Source organism: Canis lupus, chromosome 1 (assembly GCF_011100685.1).
Source record: "Canis lupus familiaris isolate Mischka breed German Shepherd chromosome 1, alternate assembly UU_Cfam_GSD_1.0, whole genome shotgun sequence".
Lineage (NCBI taxonomy): Eukaryota > Metazoa > Chordata > Mammalia > Carnivora > Canidae > Canis > Canis lupus.
The window spans coordinates 108011051-108031570 of NC_049222.1; the positions used below are offsets into that span (position 1 = coordinate 108011051).

Below are 20520 nucleotides of genomic sequence, written 5' to 3' on the forward strand. Positions count from 1 at the left end.
GACGCTGGCACAGAGTCCTTGGAGGGAAGATTATCGGGAGGTGGGGCGTGGATCATATTCCAGGCAGAAAGAGCCCACGGAGTAAAAACCAGAATAGTTCATGATGGTGAAAAGGTAGGCAGGATAGTTTATGCACGGCCTTGTATGTTGGCATATACATGATTTTGGCCTTCATGTTAACTCCTAAAAGTAAAATGTGATACTCAAATACGTATTTTAAGATCCATGTAACCCCGGTGTGGGGACTGGATTGGAGGGCAGCAACAATGGAAGCATGGGGACCAGTCATGAGACTCTCCCAGCAATCCTGCGATGGCTTGGGCCAGGATAGGCGGTCAGGAGGATAGGTGGACAGATTTGGAAATACCTGGACCTGCTTGGTGAGTAGCCGTGTTCATTAGTTGGAGGCAAGATAACCTACTACCAAAAGGACCCAGAACTGGGTCCCCAAAACTCACATTTCAAAGTTGGGAAGAAGACAAAGAATGGCCAGGTTGGGAGACCTGTTAAGAGAGTGCGGTTAAAAAAAAAAAAAAAGTAGCCAGTGGTATCAGATACCAAAGAAATGCAGGAAATGTACACAAAACTATAGAGAAGTCTGCTGCCCATCCATCTGCACAATCAGCTGGCTGGGGATATGGAATTCTGAAAAGGAATTTTGCTGAGAGGACTGGAGCCAGTTTGTCTATCCTTCTCCTTCATAGCATTTTTTTCTCTCATTTTAACAACAAAAATGAGTTTAAAGTGAAAAAATCAGGTAACACAGAGGGCTAATACTGAGAAGCACCAGCCCCTGTCCTAATTCTCCCCACTGCAAGAGGCAACAACTTACAGATGTTTAGTCCTGCTAGTTGTTTGTGTATCTAAGGAACCTATTTCTCAATTTATCAATTTTAGATGTTAGTAATGCATTACATATTGATTTTCTGCTCTTACCACCTTTCCACTGTCTTCCCATGGTAGTTTTATGCTACCAGTTTTTAGGGCAATCAATAAAGTGCTCCCATTAAGTCTAAGTACTTACTGCTTACTAAAAGAGCCCAAGCAGTGTTCTGTGATTACATTGCCTTTCCTGAGCACCTTCTGTTTTCTCCTGTGATGTCAATCTGCTTTTCTTTCACGATATTATCAATTTTTCAAACTTTCCGTCACAACACATTATACGTCTTTTTTAGCCAGGTGTACTGAGAAATAATTGACACGCATCACTGTAGAAGTCTAAGGTGTGCATACAGCATGAAGATTTATGTATATTGGGAAATGATGAATGCCATCAGTTCAGTGACTAAACCTTTTTTATCCTGAAACTCCTTGGAAACTTGCCCTCTGACTCCAGCCTGGACCAAGTCCTCTCCAGAAACTGCCATCCTGGGACTTTCCTCCACTGCTCTGAATTAGATCCAGTTTCCTCTCCTTTAAATCCGTTTTGGGGGCACCTGGGTGGCTCAGTGGTTGAGCATCTGCCTTTGGCTCAGGTCATGATCCAGAGTCCTGGGATCAAGTCCGGCACTGGGCTCCCCCCAGGGAGCCTGCTTCTCCCTCTCCCTATGTTTCTCATGAATAAATAAAATCATCAATAAATAGATAATAAATCCCTTGTTTTGGTGACATATATCCTGTTAACTTCCTTAAAGGATTGTGAGATTTCTTACTTTCAAGAATGTTTTGTCTCTTGGGACACCTGGATGGCTCAGTGGTTGAGCATCTGCCTTTGGCTCAGGGCGTGATCCTGGGATCCAGGATCCAGTCCCACATTGGGCTTTCTGCATGGAGCCTGCTTCTCCCTCTGCCTATGTCTCTGCCTCTCTCCCTCTCTCTCTCTCATGAATAAATAAATAAAATCTTAAAAAAAAAAAAAAAGTTTTGTCTCCCCCTCCAACCCCACCCCAGCACCTCTTATGTGTTATAACAGGGACGTTTTGGGTTATGTAGTATGTGATTAACAGCAAAATGCACCTACATTCTTTTTTTTTTAATTTATTTTTTATTGGTGTTCAATTTACTAACATACAGAATAACCCCCAGTGCCCGTCACCCATTCACTCCCACCCCCCGCCCTCCTCCCCTTCTACCACCCCTAGTTTGTTTCCCAGAGTTAGCAGCCTTTACGTTCTGTCTCCCTTTCTGATATTTCCCACACATTTCTTCTCCCTTCCCTTATATTCCCTTTCACTATTATTTATATTCCCCAAATGAATGAGAACATATAATGTTTGTCCTTCTCCGACTGACTTACTTCACTCAGCACCTACATTCTTTTTCTTGTTTTCAGTTCTAAAGTTTCCATTTGATTTTTACTTTTAAAGATTGCAGACCTGATAAAGCTCTCCATCCTTTCCTCGTTTGTGAATGTATAGTTATTTCACTAATAACTCCCCATATCAGAATGTCCAGCTCTCTTGGCTAGTTTTCACTTGGCTTTCATCAATTCAAGTTTTCTTTCTAGAATGCCTAAGGATTTTTGAATAGATGCTGAGCCATCCCAGGAGCTCAGTCTGTTTCACTTGTGGCCTTCCTCCAATATGGTGGAACTCTGGGGATCTCCAGCATGGCCACTACCCCTACAGGGTGTGAACCCCAACCTGCTTCCCCCAGAACTGCAAGGCTGCTGCCACCTCAGTAGCCTCTGGCTACTGCTTTCTGATGAGTCCTTTGGAGGGCCTTGCACGGACAAGGTAGCAGCTGGCAAATGCCTTGAAGGAAAATTGCACATACATCTGGGGGCTTGGTGCCCATCTGGAAATTCTGCCCTCAAGTCCAAGCTATGCAGTCCAACCTGTGTGAATTCAGCCCAGTGGACTGCCACTTTTGAGTCCATCCCGCCAAAGCTAAACCAGCAAATGCCCTCAAGGAAAAAGGGGCAGTATATATGAATTTCACCTGTGTGCTCTCCTTTTCTTAGGCATCAGACACCCTCAAGACAAACTACCCAGTGCTTTCAACAAGCTGCTTTTACAGATTTTGTCCAGTCTTTATGTAAATAGCCTGTGCCACACTAGTCCAAAACACTTCTTCACAATTTCGGAAGTTCAGGTGCAGTATCCTGGTATCTATGAGGATATACTAGAGGCATCAACTTCTTTTTTACTCCCAAAGTTCTTCCTTCCAGGACCAGGTTTCCATCTAGCTTGTGGTCTCCTGCTGCCAAATTTTCTCAATTGGCTGTCATCTTTGTATGCTTATGAAGACTGAGGCAGTTAAAAAGCATCATCCTTGGGCCAGATTTAATAGACAGGCTGTCTTTGGGTTATCAGGCGAAATTTGCCTTTAGACTTAGAAACTTCTCAAGACAAAAATAGGTCCTAAAATAGCCTAGGCTCAAAACGCCCAACTCCTAGGCATCCTGAGTGCTGAAATGCAGGGCAACTGTTCCGGGCAGATTGTGGAGTCAGCTACGTTTATTGTACTTGCAGTTGTGGTCTCGAGCCCCCCTGGGGTTCTGCAAAGCTGACTGGCTTCCTTCTCAAGCAGCCACCACACTTAAGGGTTGTCACCATCACCTTATCGTCGGTAAATGGCTGCCATCTCCACTGCTGACAGAACCTCTCCTATTTCTTGTTAATCCTCCACTGTCACTAGCCAAGTATGAAGATACTCATGGTCAACTTCCTATCATGAATCGCAGGCCCTTTGCCCTTCCTGCAGATGTTCTGCAGCCTGTGCTCCTACTTCATCTCCTCAGCCCTTTCCCCACTCTACAACTCAGTTTCCCTTTCAAACAAACTTGCAGCTTCCACCAATCGAGTGTCTAGAGCCCTATCCAGCCACCGAGACCTGAGTAGGGATGGCGCCCCAGGGAATGTATGGAAGATGTTTAAAAAAAATCACAAAAGGATAAAGAACCCTAACAGAAGGAACCCTTAGAGCACCTCCTTATTCCATTTTAAGGTCTGGTATAGTCCAGGTAGCCCCAGACTTAGGTCACAAAGCCCAAGTTCTCAGCAGGCCCAGGACACAACCAAAGTAGAACTATCAACAGTCAGGTGATGACCTTCTGGGGAAGGCAAAGAGCAGTGAAAAAGAAACCAAGGTGCTCATTATCAACAGGAAATTAATTTTATTTTTAAATCCAAGGGGCCAGAACAAATAAGGGAGACTCCTACCCTTGGCTGGCAAACTTAGGTGGTGGCCAAGAAGATTGGGGGAGAGGATGACAGTAAATGGGTGGGTAGGAACACGTCCAAATAAAACAGTGGGGGAGGCCCTCTTCACTCTGGTGCAGCCTCCATCAAATACCCGTTCTCCGGAGCAAGATACCCATCACCTCCCTCAGACTCCATGTACATGTCTCGGCTTTCGTTGCCCAGACCCTCCAGCCCGTTGTCCTGGCCACCACCACCCCCACCTCGGGCCTCATCCCTGCCCCGTTCACCACCCCGCTCCCCCCGCTTGTGCTCGCGATCCCGGTCTCGATCGCGGTCCCGACGCCGCTCTCGCTCGCTCCGGTGGCTCCGACGTCGTTCCCGGTCACGATCCCGACCCTTCTCCTCTGGACCATCAGGGCCATCAGGACCCAGCTCCCCAGGAGGCCCATCGTCAGGGGGCGCATCACCGGCCTCAGAGGGCTCCGCCATGTCACCGCCACCGCCGCCGCCACCACGTAGCTCCTCCTTGCGCTCGCGCTCCCGTCGTGCCCGTTCTCGGCTCCGGCTACTTCGCCGCTTCCGCTCCCGGTCCTTGTCCTTACTCCGCTCCCTGGAGCGCCTCCGCTCCTCCTTGTCGCGACTCCGTGAGCGCCGCCGCCGGTCCCGAGAGCGGGAGCGTCGCCGTTCTCGCTCCTTGTCTCGCTCGCGGCTTCGTTCCCTGCGCTCCCGCTCACGGTCCCGGTCCCGGTCCCTGTGGGGAAGCGGGGAGGGGCCGGGCCTGGATGAGGTGGGCAGAGGTTTGCGGCAGGGTTCCCCATGTGACCACCCCGAGCCCAGGAAACCAGCTGCCTAATCTTACCTCTCATCGTAGCGGGAAGTATCGTCCCGGCCTGAATGCCGGATGTTCACGTCAGCCCCGCCTCTTCTGGTCCCGCCTAGGCCACCTCCTGGGGTGGGGGCAGGCGAGAGAGGGTCAGTCTGGGTAGCTGGCTTAGGGAAGGGAAAGGAGGGGCACCAAACAGCAAAGGAAAGGACTGCAACCACCTCTGCGAGGTGCACTTTTAACAGGACAACCTTGCTTCAAAGACACATGAAGACCGTCACCAAGTGCCCAATGGGAAACACCTGCAAGTTCACACTTGAACTTGCACTCCAAAGCGCAGATCCCTAACTGCTAGGTACCACCGAGCGGCCAAACCCTTTCCCCTCAGGTGTCTTCTCCCACCAACCAAAGCCACTGACCTTTTTTTTTCTTTAAGACTTTGAGACAGAGCCAGCATGAGGGGTGGGAGTGTGTGGAGGGGCTAAAGATGGGGACAAGAAGACTCCCCACTGAGCAGGGAGCTCAACTCCAGGACACAGAGATCATGACCTGAGCCGAAGGCTGACTCCTGACTGTGCCACCAAGGCACGCCAAGCCAATAAACTTTCTTTTTTTAAGATTTTATTAATTTATTCATGAGAGACACAGAGAGAAAGAGAGAGACAGAGAGGCAGAGACACAGGCAGAGGGAGAAGCAGGCTCCATGCAGGGAGCCTGATGTGGGACTTGATCCCGGGACTGCAGGATCACGCCCTGGGCCAAAGGCAGGCGCCCAACTGCTGAGCCGCCCAGAGATCCCCCCAATAAACTTTCTAACTGAAAATGTGATCTGCCTCAAAACCTCCAATGGTTTCCCAATGCTCACCTTTCAAACCAGGAGCCCCTGGTTCTTTACATTCTGGGCTATTCTCAAGCTCTTTTCCGTCCTAGTTTGGGGGATCATTCATCTTTTTCTCTAGAATCTTACCTTCCTGTGGAGTGAACTTGTTCATCCTTTATGTGTCAGCCCATACATCACTTCTTCAGGAAGCCTTCCCTGACCTACCAGATTAAGCTGTTCTCCACTATATACTCACAGCCCACATACATTTCCTTCCTGAACCTTTAAGGGGGAGCTTCACATTTCCTACATCTGTGTGAGTTGAGCAATGCCTGCCTCTCCCGGCAGCCTGTGACGCACTGTCAAAGTCGGACTACATCTGGCTCTGCTCGTTGTAACCAGCATGTGGTATAGCACCCAGAATATAAAAGTCTATGTACTGTCATCAAATAACTGACTGAACAACTCTAAGAGGAAACAAAAGACTCCTTCTTCAGATGAGAAAACAAAGACAGTCGCTTATCCACAGGGACTTGGCAACGAAGGTGCAGAAATGGAACAGGACTGCCGGCTGACTCCAGAACTTGGCCCTCTCGTGCACCCTTCTGCACCACACTAACCAGAAGAAAGCTTCAGTGAGGCAGGCCCGAGTTCCATATAAGGAAATGACTTTTCGCAGTGCTGGTGAAAAAGGAGAAAGGCTGCTTGGAGAGCAGACATTCTAACCAGGACAGGCAACTGATCAGGCATCTGGAACATTACACGTATGGCAAACAGACCACTGTCTTCAATTTTCAGGTCATGATCCAACTATGGAACCCATCTTCAATTTGATGGGTTGGAACCAACACATTAAAAAAAAAAAAAAAAAAAAGTAAAATACTAGTATACACTGCCCGTAGGAAAGATAATTACTATTCATAAAACTTCTGTTTTGGATACTTTTCCACAGATATATACTGGGTCAGGATGTAGTAAGTACTGCTATGCCAAAGTCTGAATGCCAAATGAACTACAAGATTCTGCGATTCCAGGATTCTACAACAGAAAATAGCAGACTATGAAAAACTCACTCCACCCTCAAGAAATGAAGGCGATAAGAACCTATTACTGTTCCAAGACTCGGCAGGTGAGTGTGTGGTCTACGCTGCACAGGCAAGTCCAGGGTGACCATCTTTCTTAGAGAACTGTCACTCACCCCTGCAGGAGTAGGTCCTTAACATGCATGTTTAGATGGCAGGACAGCAGCCCCAGGTCCAGGCCCAATGAAGAGCCACTCAGATCCAACCCCCCGGAAGTATAGACTCACCAAGACTAGGTGTAGCACTCATGGGGCCAGTGCAGGGAAACACAGAAGAGACCAGTCTGCACAGACAGCAGACAAGGTGGAAGCAAGCTGCTGCAATGGCAAAGGTGGCTCCTGACAAGCTTAAAATCTAGCTACCAGGTCCTCGAGGCCCACTGGCATCACACATCTCTGGCCTCCAAAGGACCTCCAGGATTCTCTATCAATAAGGCTCCCTTTATGTTTTAAAAACCTCAAATGTATTTCCAATACTTACAACCAAACTGATTTTAACACAGTAACAATCAGAGAGAGACACAGGCCATCTGTCTTGCTCCTGACTAAAAATGTGGTACATAGCTGGTAATCAAAGAATAAACAAATGAGCAAGAATCAAGAATAAGTAGATGAGAGAGTGATATTTACAAGCCCCGTCACATGCCACATGCCAAGCTAGGCATCTAGGCATCTGGTATGCTGAGCTCCGTGAACTCTTGAGGTTAGCCCCAATTTCTACAATAAGGAAAATGAAGCAGGGAAATCCACCAACTAGTAAGTACACAAGCTGACATTTGATCCCACACTCGCCTCTCCAGACAGTGCTCCCACTCCTAATCAGTAAACCAGAATGAGAAGTCAGCCACCAGGAACGATAATGATGGTGACAAGAGAAGAGGAGCTGGAGGAAGCAAGGGAGGACGTGATGAGCGGCCAGGAAAGCAAAAAGGAGAAGGGAAGACAGCAAGCAGCAGAGGATGCATAAGAGAGTACAGGCCCACCAAGGCTCAGCCAGGGCAGGAAGTGCTCACCTAGCCGCCGGGGCCGCCAGCCCTTCACAGTTCGGCCCCTCTCCACGTCCACAAGGACTCTCCGGCCATCAATCTTCTTGCCGTCTGCGTGCTTGTAAGCGGCTGCAACAGATGCGGGGAGGGGGAAGGGGGAGGAGTCCCCAGAGGGTCCTCTAGTCAGGACAGTGCCCAGCTCTGCAGCATCCCCACCCTCACGTCCCCATCAACACACTGTGCACACACACGTGCGTGCACGCGCGCATACACACACACACACGCACACCAGCCAGCCAGTCAAAACTGACAGCCAGACCAACCCTCTCCCAAACCAGGAGGGGCCTGCTCCATCTCGGCACCTGTGTATTATCCCCCAATGACGGTTGTGGGGAGCAAGACGACCCAACCACCCTCTCCTGGGCTCCCAGGCCCTTCCCTACTCCCATTCGACGGAGCAGCCCCCTCCTGCCCAGGCGGCCAAAGATGCTGCAAAGAAACTGGAGGTTAACTTAAGGCTGGACTCTGCTGTGGGGGAGGGCTCCTCCACAACCCCAGGCATGCACCCTAAAACATCATGCTGGGGGAGGAGGCCCAGCTGGGCCGCTCTGCACCCCAGTTCACACCGGTTTTCCTTTTTGCTTTTTTTTTTTTTTGGGGGGGGGGGGCGGAGGTGAGCGTGGGGAGAACAGACATCAGAACAGAAAATGAACCAGAAAAGGGTGGGAGAAATCTTTAGGAGATGACAGGGAGCAGAAGGGTGGGTTATGGTGCTCCCAGGGGGCCTGGAGGGGCCCCCCTACAGCAGCTAGGGCAGAGGGAAAGTGGAGGAAGGTATGGGAGGCGTGCGGTGCTACTGACAATTCCTGCCTTACCTGAGCCGACTGACTGCCACCCAATCCCAGCCCCCATTCCATCTCTCCCTCCACACCCCCAGCTCAACACAAGCTGGGCTGGGAGGCCAACCCCAGCCGGAGCCTCTTGGGAAGGGTGAGGAGTAGAGGGAGAGATTCAGGAAGAGGCATATTCCTGCTCTTGGGCAGGGCACAGCGATGGGCAGGCCCAATCCCAGGCCTGTCTCCCATGGGGCATCAGGAGGGCAAAAAAAGTCCGTTTCCCACCCCCAGCCCTGGCCTAGGGGGTTGTCCTCAACCAACCACAATACCCTGCCCCGCCCCAGCCCTCTCCCCCCCAAATAACAACCAGAGGAAGAGAAAAAGGTGCCATTTACCGATGCCGGCCTTGCGGGTGTCCAAACCGAGCGGGATGGGGGGGGCTCGGCAACTCCTGGGGGCCTGGCGAGGAGGCGGGCTTCCCGGGGGGGGACACGGGACCGCTTACCTGGAGCCCCCAAGCTTACCTGAGCACGCGCACAGACCCCACACCCACCACCATAGGGTCAGCTAAAGCTACAGGGAAGGGAAATGGGGGGGTTCTAGGGAGCCACAGAGAGGGAGAGGAACCACATCTCCTGCACCACCTAGAGACAGGCAGAGGCAGTGGTGGACCCCAAAGAAACCTCATGGAGGCCTTGAAAGAGGGGGAGACAAGGATTAACATCAAGTCTAGGAGCTGGTAATGCCCTGGAACTAGCTTGTTGTATTTAAAAAGAAGGCTGGGGAGGCCTTAGCAAAACTGTTGGCCCTCACCTTTCCCAGTAAAGTCCACACTGAACTAGGCACACGCCCCACCCTCCTCGCAGCACATGGAAGGACTTCTCCACTTTGGATTCCACACTCCCTCCCACCACCTGCCACTCAAAGGCTGGCACATAAGGGACAGCCTGGGGGTGGGGGGTCCAGGAGATGGAGTGCTGCCCGTGATCTGGAGGAGGGGCCACTTGGCCCCCCCAAACCCAGAGGAGGGTATTACGGGAAAGGGATTTAAGGACCGGGAGCACAGTCAAGCAAAGGAACCCTGCTCTGGTTCAATGTCCCAAACCCCAGAAGAGGCCCAACCCAGGAGTACCAACAAAGAAATCATGTGACATGTGTACTTCTAGGCTTCTCTTTCTCTCCCTCTCTTAGGTCTCTAGACAGTGGAAGGGTCCTAAGTAAAATCTACAACACCATCAGCTACTTGCAGCCTGTCACTCAATCCCTCCCTCACCCCAATCCCCAATTCCATGCACTCTGCAGAGCCGCTGGGCACCACAGCCCTCTTGGTAGGCCTCAACCATGATAAGGCAGACAGAAAATGGGCACAGCAACCCGAGTCTAGCAACCAAAAAGATTCTCCAGGGCCACTACAGTGACAGCCCCACAGAAGAATGGGGGCAGGCAGCAAAGGGTTGAAGGGTTCCACACGTAGCCCTCACCCTCGTGCATCCCGTTTCAGTATTCCTGTAACCTTGCCGCTGACATCGTGAAGCCAGGTAAGTCAGGGGTGGGGTGGAGCCCAGTTGGAGAGGCCAGCAGCCTTTCCCATCAGGGTTCATCCTTTCCTTCCTGGGATCAGCAAGATTATCAGAGAGCATATGTGGATTGGGGGGAAGGGGTGGCAGAAGGGACAAGGGGCACCCAAACCAGGAAAGGGCTGTGGGTGCGGGAAGGCTGAGGGGGCGACTGGGGATGGGAAGAGGGACGCCTCACTGCTCCTGAGCTGCCTGGCTAAGCTGGGCTGGTGTGCGGTGCTGAGTGATCTTACCCATGATACAAACCCTTATACCAACCATACACTGAGGTGTTGTAAGGGGAGCGTAAGCATCAGCTGCAAGCCAGCTGCGTGGTGGCTGCAGTGACAATAAGAACAGTCAATTAATACGGCGGCCCCTGGACACGCCGCAGCCCTGCCCGCCCCCACCCACCCATCCCTGCCCATGTGGACGCCGCCGCAGCCTCAAAGGGGGCTTTGGAGATGGGGGGGCAGGCGCTGAACACGCCTACCAACCCACTGCCCGCTGAGGAACAGGGTGGGGGGCCAGGGGTGGGGAGGCAGAGGGTCGGGTGGCCCAGCCCCAGCTCTGCTGGGGGGGAAGAGAGGGCAGGTTCAAAGGCCAGTCCTCATTCCAACCTGGCCGCCCCCAATTCTGGTGGGGGGAATGGGGAGAGGCTCCCCGAACATCCGACCCCTTCCCCCAACCTCCAGCTGGCCCCAGCCCCCACCCAGTTCCCTCCTTGCCCCTGAGGTTCAACGTGTGACACTTACCTCCCCAGGTTCACACACACACACACGTTGTGGGGGATTTTGGTTTTTGTTTTTTAAAAAACACGTATATAAAAAAAAAAAAGATATATCAGAAACAGAGGGAGGAGGAGAAGAGACATCGCTAATGTCAGGTTTGGCAGGGTGGGGGGTGGGGACAGACGACGGGAAGGGGCTGGGCAGCATAGAGAGAGAGGGTCAGAGGGCAGGGCTCAGGCCTGAGGTACTCACAATGCATGTCTCGCTCATGTTCATACTCGATGAAGGCATAGCCGCGGGGCTTTCCTGACCGCTTACTGTAGACCATGTGTATCTGGGGGGAGGCGGGCAAAGATTAGTTCTCAGGCAAGGAAATCCCACCCATTCAATCGCAGAGCCTGCGTGCCAGGCCCTGGGCTAGCTCCTGCCAGCGACAGATGTCTCAGACCCCTCTCCCTGTCCTCAAGAGCCCAGAGTGACTAATGCTCTCATCATACTGGGCTCAGCAGTGTTTGTGCACAATGATCTCCAGCCATCACTACTGCCCAGAGCACTCCAGTGACTTCAAGAATTCAAGACATGTCAGTTAAACATAAAGCCTTGCTCTAAAATGAGAATCAGCACACACATTTATACTTTGTCTCTAAAGGGCCAGACAACAGATATTTTCAGCTCAGAGGGCCTTACAATCTGTCCAATTACCGGACTGCCTTACACCAACAGCAGTCACAGACGATAGTGAACAAATGGGCTTGACTGGTTACCAATAAACCTTTATTTACAAATAGTTTGTAGTCTGCTGACCCATACCCTAAATCAACAAAAAAGCAGCTGTTACTTCCTAATTTTACTCCTGCTACCCCAAGGTCTGCTGCATAGAAATGTAGTCAATTTGGGGATCCCTGGGTGGCGCAGCGGTTTAGCGCCTGCCTTTGGCCCAGGGCGCGATCCTGGAGACCCGGGATCGAATCCCACATCGGGCTCCCGGTGCATGGAGCCTGCTTCTCCCTCTGCCTGTGTCTCTGCCTCTCTCTCTCTCTCTCTCTCTGTGTGACTATCATAAATAAATTAAAAAAAAAAAAAAAAAAGAAATGTAGTCAATTTGTAAATGCAGGCCACGGCTTCTGAAGCCCCAACATGATGGGATGCATCCTCAGGGCCAAGAGCCAGCCTTCTCCCTCCCTGCACCCTGTTCCAATTCAAGCAGCCCAGACCCCAGTCCACTCACTCTTTTAATGGGTCCGTATACCTCGAACTCTCTCCGGAGCTTGGATTCTGTTGTGTCATAGTTCTACCAGGAGACAGATACAAAGTTAAGTGGGAGAAACAAGCTGTCCCAAAGCCCTCAGAACGTTCCAGAACTTAGCCTACTGTCCATTGTCCCAAACCCAAACTCTCACCAGCCCCGGGTTCTAGGCTCCTCTGGGGCTCCAGGGGTGGGGAGCTGGGGACTCACCACTCTAGCCACAAAGAGAGTCTTGAAGGCATCACCCTGAGCATTGGGATCATTGTGAGGGTCCCCTGTGCAGGAAGAACAGAATGGCTAAGTACAAGGTGTCAACAGTCTCATTTGGCAAGACAGACACAGAAAATGGGTGGAGGCCCATTTGCTAGAAGAAAACCGTTGTGACCTAGAGGCCTCGGGCATGCTCCTCTCTCCAGTTTCCCTAGAGCACAGTGGCCTTTATGTGAGTAGCCAATTTAGGCTGATGGGGAAAGGGGCTAGGCAACCTCAAGCTCACTGGATAGGGCTGGCCTGAACGCAATTTCAGACCTACACATGCTACAGCTCCAGTCCCTTCTAGGGGAAGACTGGGCGTCTCTGCAGAGGCAGCCTGATCACTCCAGGTGCCCAGTTTCCTCCCTCACCTGCAGGGCCACACTGCCACCCGTTGGCATAGAGTGCAACTACAGCTCAGAGAAACCTTAGATAAAGACTGAGGGAGGGCCGGGAGGGAAGCCAGAGTGCCCCAGCCTCCAGCCTTGCCTTCTTCCCTTTGTACTATGGCCTCTGTGCCTCAGGAAGAAACCAAGGGCACAAGATGCTGATCATATTCTTACTCCTGCAAGGCCACTGAGGAATAACTGTCTCCACAGACAGAAGCAGAGATCTATTACAAAACCAATTCCAGAAGTGATTCTTATGGCTCAGGCCTGGGAAGAAGTCCTTTTCACAGACTACGGTGACCCAGTCACATACAATGGCCCTTGACTCCTCCCAGGGCCCCAGTGGCACCCTGACCACCGCCCAGTGGAGGCGTTTCTTCCATGACACAGTGTCACCTTAGAATGACCTGCCATATTGTGGAGAATATGAGAAAAGAAACATTAATAATGTATTGCCCACGTGATTAGGCCAGGCACTGTGCTAGATGTGGAGAGTCCATCATTTTGCAAATGGAAACAAAACTAGCCCCTGATGCATGGAAGAAGAAAAAGCATCAGATCAGCAAAGAGGCCAAGCCCCGCTCTATAGCCCAGCCTGGCCTCATGGGCCAGGGGCTCCATGATGAATACTTAGGCCCTAACTAGCTCCGTAAAAAGACATTCTAGATATTATCAGAAGCCAGAGAAATAAAACTACAGGTCTGTTTTCTGTGAGAGGGCGACACCGCAAACCTAAATGAAGTGCAAGGTGATTTTAGAGAATTTACTAAAAAGCAGAGAATGGAGCCCACATCTAAAAGAATAACTACCTGGAAACTGATGGTAGCCTTTGATGATGACGCTGTCTTTGAGCCTGCCCCTCCGGTTGTTCACCCTACTTCATCCCCCTGTGCTGTGATTTTCTGTGCCCCAGTATTTCAGCCTGCACCGGGCGGCTCTCATCTATTCACCCAACAGGTACCTGTTAAGTACTAGCAAGCACCTGGAACTGTCATAAGGTGTCAGGGATTCAAGAATGAGCCAGACAAAAAAAGATCCCTGCCCTCTCAGAGAACAGACACAAATGCAGGGAGGCTGACCATGAACAAGGTAAGGGGACCGTCTAGTTCTCTCAGATGATGACAGTCCCAGGCAGAAGAGCTGTAAAGGGAAGGTCAGGAAAGGCCTCACTGGTATAAGGACGTTTGACCCAAGACCTCAAAGTCTCACAGGAGCAACAAGAAACACATCTGCCAACAGCAGGCAACAGGAGTTCTACGGGTTTGCCACCTGGGAAAAGGACGAAAGCCAAACAGCAGGGCCCTGAGCTTCCTGGTGGGCAGCATGGGGGCACCCAGCAGCACCAGGCACAAGGCGTTGAGAATCCAGTTCCTGCTCACCCAAGGGGCCCACAGGTGTGACTAAAGGCAAAAGCTACTGCAACTGAGTCAAGGGTACCCTGTATCTGAAAAGAACACATCAGCACAATGACGGTGGCAGAAAACTACAGGTGGCCAGCAGCTCACCGGTTGGTGCCATTAAGTACACACCCTCATGGCACTCCACTGTGCAGGCAACTCAACTCTCAAATCTTTGGCTAAAAGGATCATCGAAAAAAAAAAAAAAAAAAGGATCATCGAGATAGCAACCCAGAGTGAGGACTCAAAGAACTATACTGGGCGGGGGCAGAGGAGAGGGAACCTCGTGAGACACTTGGGATGGTGGGGAAAGCACCTCAGAACTCTCTCGGTAAGCATACTAGGCCTCAAAGGAGAGGGAACCTCGTGAGACACTTGGGATGGTGGGGAAAGCACCTCAGAACTCTCTTGGTAAGCATACTAGGCCTCAACAAGCCTCGATTTTCCTCATCTTATAATTAGGAGTAATGATCCCTGCCAGACTTGGAAGCTAGAAGAAATCAGTGATGTGAAGCACACCAACTGCTTTGCAAGGGACAAGGTCCCCTCAAAAAGTTGCCGTTAACTGCAACTAGGCACATCCACTCAGGGACTTCCGAAGTTGGGGAGAGAGGCTCTCAGGAGCATAAAATCCTTAACGTACCTGATCCATACTTTTCTTTCCAATTACACCAAAGTCCACACACTCAAGGAAGTAGAGAACAATAGAAGTCCCTAGTATCCAGCTTCAATTATCAACACTTGGCCACCTTCATTTCATCTATACCCCCATCCTGCCAAAATAATTAAATCAGACCCCAGATATGCCATTTCCATCTCACAGACACTTTTTTTTTTTTCCCCACAGAGACTTTTTAAGGAACCAGAATCACTTTACTACTACTGCACCTAAACATGTTAACATCAGTTCCTTTACCTGGGACCTGGTGTTCAAATACCAATTGTTTCAAAACTGGATTTTTAGAGTCAGCTCATTTAAATCTGGACCCAAACAAGCTCCACACGTATCACGTAGTTGATAGAGCTTTTGATTCTTTAATCCATACAGTCCACTTCCTGTGCCCTTTTCCCCTTATCATTTGTTGTTTAAAGAAAACTTGTAAAACTTGAGTTACAGGTTTGTTTCATGCAACTTCCCACACTCTGAATTTGGTTGACTGCACCTTTGTGGTGTTGTTTAATATATCAAGACCCGAATTCTTAAAGAGTGGAAAATAACTTCCAAGGGGACAAGTGATTTACCCAAGGCCATCTGACTGCAGTGGCAGAACTGGGGTTAAAAACACACATCGGTCAGACCATAAGGCCTGTGCCCTAGTAATGGAGTGAAAAGACTTCCCAGACTAACTGCTGCCAACAATTCTGTGTGCCAGGTCCTACAGGGGAAGGGACCATAATCGTTAAGAAGATCCTATCTGAATCCTGCTCTCTTGGAGCAACCGTGACCCTACAGTGGAGAGATATTACCTTCAAATCCCTGAAGCGGACTGAAGTGACCAACCTGCAGGACGACTCAGGGTTTTCAGCAAACAAGGTGACTTAACCTGAGCAAGAAGTCATGAAAGGCTTCCTTGGAAAGTGACAGCTGAACGGGGATATGAAGGGCTGCTGCACATAAACCAAGGTATCGTCACAGATGGGGGAACAGCCTGGGCAAAAGCCCAATGACAGGAGACCATCCAACAAGAACGAAGCATAAGAGGCAGCAGCTATGGCTAGAGTGGGAGGGGAGCATGGTGTGCAACATGTCTGGAAGCGTGGGCAGAAAAGAGACTTTGGACTTTATGCTTAGAGCAAAAGCAAACTGTTAGCAGAAAAAGGTAGAGTTGTACTTAAAAAAAAAAGATCCAAAGAACTTGACAGAGACATAGATGTAGATAAACCAGTCGGTCTATTACTGTGTATGCAGGCAGGAGGGGACTTGGGTGGTGGTGAACATGGAGAGAAGGGTCAGATTTGGAACATTCAGAGAGTAACAGGGATAGGTCATGACAACAGGCTGGGGAAAAGAGGGGGGGAAAAGTGTTAAAAATAAACTGGGTGGCCAACAATAAAAATCATGACTTGCAAGAGTGCATGGCCATGTTCCACTGAAGAAAACATCCAAGGAAATCAAGGTAGTAGGAGGAGAAAATTCTGAATGTGGTTTGGACACTGAGTCTGAGATGCCTCCAAGAACAGGCAGGAAAGCAATTGTAGTGAGTCAGTACTCAGACGGCTGTCAGCTAGGTATTCAAGTCTTTAGATGTTAGGCATCTGGGGGCCTTGCATCGTGTGGGCCGGGAGACTGCTTGCAATCCTCTCCCTCTGCCCCTCCTCCTATTCAAGTGTAAGCTCTCTCAGATTAAATATTTAAAAAAGAAAAAGAAGATGAAGATGATGTGAAGCATCTGCATAATTGCCCTGAGGAAACATGCCACTCCAGGGAATAAGGTTCAAAGAGACAGGATTCACCAGTCTCACAGGTGTAGAAGGAAAGCCCAAGTCTTCTGATTATAAAGGCCTTGCTCTAACAAAAAAAGGACTACCTGAGATTGATGTGACCCTCTTGTGAAATATGGCTAATGGCTATAAAGTGTTTGGTCCCGTGTTTCAATCCTTCCTGTACCTGCAAGGGATGGAAAATCCCTAGCACAAAGGTCAAGGAGTGAAAATGGAGCCGTAACTGCTTCACTGCTTCAGCCCATGACACTAAACTGGGTTGTAATGGCCCCTCTGAGTGTTCTCTCCTGTAGGACACAGGTCCTAGGTCCTAAGGCTCCCTCTTACCAACCCAGACCCCATGCTGTACTCCTTAAATGCCTCAACCAAACATGGTGTTTGGCCAACTTTGTAAACTCAAAAAAGTGAACCATCCCACCTTCCCAAATTAGAGACCTGGGGTGGATCAGTGGGAAAGAAAAGCAAAAGGGTCTGAGGAAGAGATGGGAGAGGAAGAGAAACTTACACATTTTTAGCTCTGTCTCCACTTCCTGCTGTCGCCGTTCAATCTTTTCTCGTCTCTGTCAGAAGAAAAGTGGACAACTGAATGCAGATGGAAGTGCCCTGATGTCAGGAAACATGCTAGAAAGTGGCAAAAAAGATGTGGGGCCAAGAGGTGCAAATTATATACCTTCCTCTCCATGCGTTCCTCCCGGGTTTCTGCTCGAGTCGGGGGAGGGGCATCTCGAGGGTCCTAGGAAAAAGAAGAGGTGACAGGTGGGGAGGGACAGGGAGTTGCAAGGGACACCCATCCAGAAAACATTAAGCACCTCAGCCACTCACCTCCCCCTCCCCACCCACCACACACAAGCAAACATGGGACACCTCCCAGACCAATGGACCTGGGAGAATAGCAAAGATCAAAAGCACGATCCATGGACCAATGCTGTCCTCAAACTGTTGCTGGTCTGTGACAAGAGAGGTACAGAAATAAGAACTCAGAAACTTCTATAGCAACCAAATAGAATAGTTTTATACCTACTAAACTTAATAAAAATCTAATTCTTTATTCTAGAATTTTTAAGGATACTAAGAGTCAAAATAACTTTGTATTTATCAACATCATCACTCTGCAAAAGATTAATCCTTTATCACAGGTGGAGATTGGGACCAGGGCTGAAGCCAAAGGAGCTGACAGAACAGTTCAAAAGCAGTAACTGGACACCTTCTGAGGACCAGGACAGTTCTCGAAGGGCTCACCAACCGCTCATTAAACTGTAACTACCCCATGACCTGCATCATCAAGGGTGCCACGGGCCTGTAGCCATTAAATTAGTTTAATTAGCTAATAACATTTCCTAAGGACCGGTTCACCAAGGGTGGCAAATCCTACTAAAGAATCCATCAATCTTCTGTTATCTCTCCACTAACTTCTGCTCTGCAGCTTCCTCCACCTTCAGCTGCCCTTTCTTATTTGACACCAGAACTTTCCCTTCTGACTTCTGGCTGTGTGCCAGCATTTCTCAGGTGTGCTCTGATACACCTCTTTCTTTAGTATATGTGTTGCGGAAGCGATCACTCTGATGCACCTCTGATGCCGTTTTCCCCATTTTACAGATGAAAAGACTGAGGCTCAGAAGCCATAGTCACATATTTGTGTTTACCCTGCAATTGCAGAGCTGAAATCTTCAAGCCCATACAAACACCATCCCATTAATAACAAAACCGGTAAACATGGTAACATTGACAATTGCGGACTACTTGGTGCCAAGCCCTGTGCCGAGTTTCGCAGTTAATTCCCTGCCAATGTTATGAGGAAAATACTATTAATCCCTTGCAAAGATGAAGAAATCCACCAAGAGCATACAACACTTGCCCAAAGTCACACAGCTGATAAATGGTTTGTGCCAAGGACTGCCTGACTCCAGAGCCTGAATCCTCAACAGCTAGTTACTCAGTTTCCACAAAAACCCTAGGAAGAATGCATTACCAACCCCATTTAAAACAGAGGATCAAAAAAGTCCCCTAACTAAATTGCACAGCTAGAAAAAGTCTAGAAATTGGACTCCCAAATCCAGCTCCCCGGCCCCCAGAACCCAAACCACAAGTCTGCTCAGTGAACTCACCTCAAATTCTCGGATGTAGGGTGCAATGCCACAGTAAGGTTGATTGTGGTGTTTTTCATGTGGCAGTTTCTCCAAGGGTGGCAGGTATGGGATAGGATCACGGGGAGCAAAGAGGGCCAGAAGGTTGGGCGGCAGGAACTGGGTCATCTTGCCAAGTCTGAGAGCAGAAGCAGGGCAGCCTTATGTTAGGGTGACTGGGTAGAGATGAGGCCTCTATAATCCCTTGACTCCCAAGAAAGAGAAAGAGGAGCAAGATCTCAGCATGCAAATAGATTCTGTAAGAGCCTGGTTGGATTATAATGAAAACAAAGACGGAAAAAGTTCCTGATTAGTTAAGTCTCAAAGTCCCGAGCAAGAAGACCGGGGGCGGGGGGGGGGGGCGGGTGCTCAGAGGTTCCTTGGGAGCCTGCGGGGAACTTGATTCTTACGAGAGAGGTCCAAAGCAATGGCGGCTGGGGGTCTCGCACCCCTGAAAAACAGGTTACGGGGGCGGGAGTAGCAGGAAGTCTCCAATCAAGGGAAGAGGCTCAAAAGCAACAAGCCCCTCGAGCCAGGGGCTTGTGGGTAATAGATCCAGGCCCCCCACCGGCGAAAAGAATTGTGGGTAAGGGTCCAGGCCAGAGCCGAGGCGAGGAGAAAAAGGCAACACGCCGCGAAGGCCTGTGGGAAAGGGACCGCGGGAGAGCTGCGGGAAGAGGGCCTAGATTCCCAGAGGACTCTGGGTAAGGGTGCAGAGAGGTGCGGTGGCGCGGGAAGGGGGCCCGGCCGCGGGGAAAAAACTGGGGCCCGCCGCAGGGGATTATGGGTAGCGGCTCCGCACCCGGTAAGGCCAGTCAGTCACACTTACCCGCCGCGCGGCGCCCTCCTCGGCCTGGCGACGGTCCGGGGGCTCGCGGCGGCTGCGGCGGCCCCTCAGCAGCAGAGGCTCCTGCTCTGACTTCGACTCTGGCGGCGTCTGCGTCCGTCTACCTCCGTCGCCCGCCCAGCGCGCGGACCAGACCGCTGCTCACGAGCCCGCGCGGCCTCGGCTCGCGACAGGGGCAAGGGGTGGGACCAGCCCCAAATCCCTCCGCCAGCCGCGCTGCGCACGCGCCGCGCGATTAAGCCCAACCCATACACAGGGACCTGGCGCCGACGCGGGCACTGCGCACGCGCCAGGTCATTTCCCCGCCCCCGGGCACCTTAAACTCCTTTACTGCAGCCGCTGCAGGCCGCAGTGCGCACGCGGGTACCGCACCAAGCAGTAACCCTTTCCACCTTGCGCTTCTGAGTCCAACTGCCTCTAAGCGCGAGACTCCTCGATGCTCCGCCCCAACACACTTCCCGGGTCTTGTACGCATGCGTGTGATGTCGTGTACGATAAAATACCCCTCCGCCGCCTGGCAAAGAGTCCCTACGTGAGTGGTGTCATTACGTTGACGTCTAACCTGTTAAATCAGTGACTGTTCATCCAGCGGCTAATGTGTGCTAGACGCTGTTTGAGCTCTGAAGATCTAGTACCTGAGGAAGGCAAAGTCTTTTTCTTCTTGCAGCTTACATTGTATGGGAGGAGATGATAAAGGCATTTTAAAAGAATATATTTTGGGGGATCCCTGGGTGGCTCGGCGGTTTGGCTCCTGCCTTTGGCCCAGGGCGCGATCCTGGAGTCCCGGAATCGAGTCCCGTGTCAGGCTCCCGGCATGGAGCCTGCTTCTCCTTATTCCTGTGTCTCTGCCTCTCTCTATTAATTAATTAATTAATTAATTAATAATTAATTTTGGGGACTCTTGGG

General features: G+C 50.6%; 1 protein-coding gene across 4 annotated transcripts; it reads right to left on the bottom strand.

Annotated features, from left to right (window-relative positions):
• Window positions 1–4034: 4034 nt before the first annotated feature.
• On the bottom strand, window positions 4035–19800 carry SNRNP70 (small nuclear ribonucleoprotein U1 subunit 70). 4 transcript variants are annotated; one of them, XM_038528298.1, is made up of 10 exons: window positions 19597–19800; window positions 18750–18906; window positions 17315–17377; window positions 17150–17204; window positions 12375–12439; window positions 12147–12209; window positions 11171–11252; window positions 7823–7924; window positions 4945–5032; window positions 4035–4836 (listed from the first exon to the last, which is right to left on the bottom strand). In XM_038528298.1, exons 2-10 carry the CDS (start codon window positions 18894–18896, stop codon window positions 4209–4211), a joined length of 1293 nt encoding a protein of 430 aa, XP_038384226.1. In that variant the 5' UTR covers window positions 18897–18906; window positions 19597–19800; the 3' UTR covers window positions 4035–4208. The 4 variants fall into 4 exon arrangements, with proteins under 4 accessions (XP_038384226.1, XP_038384224.1, XP_038384225.1 ...); XM_038528296.1 differs by having other exon boundaries at window positions 4035–4863; XM_038528297.1 differs by lacking the exon at window positions 19597–19800 and adding an exon at window positions 19178–19440 and having other exon boundaries at window positions 4035–4863.
• Between the last annotated feature and the right edge of the window lie 720 nt (window positions 19801–20520).

What these genes read in the sequence shown, in the direction of transcription:
- SNRNP70 (XM_038528296.1), bottom strand. Translation starts at nt 18,896, where the DNA reads ATGACCCAGTTCCTGCCGCCCAACCTTCTGGCCCTCTTTGCTCCCCGT. An exon ending in ACATGAGCGAGACATGCATT is followed by an intron (nt 7,925 to 11,170) that starts GTGAGTACCTCA and finishes CATCTGTTGCAG; the next exon opens with CCGCTTACAAGCACGCAGAC. An exon ending in ACTTCCCGCTACGATGAGAG is followed by an intron (nt 4,864 to 4,944) that starts GTAAGATTAGGC and finishes CACCTCATCCAG; the next exon opens with GCCCGGCCCCTCCCCGCTTC.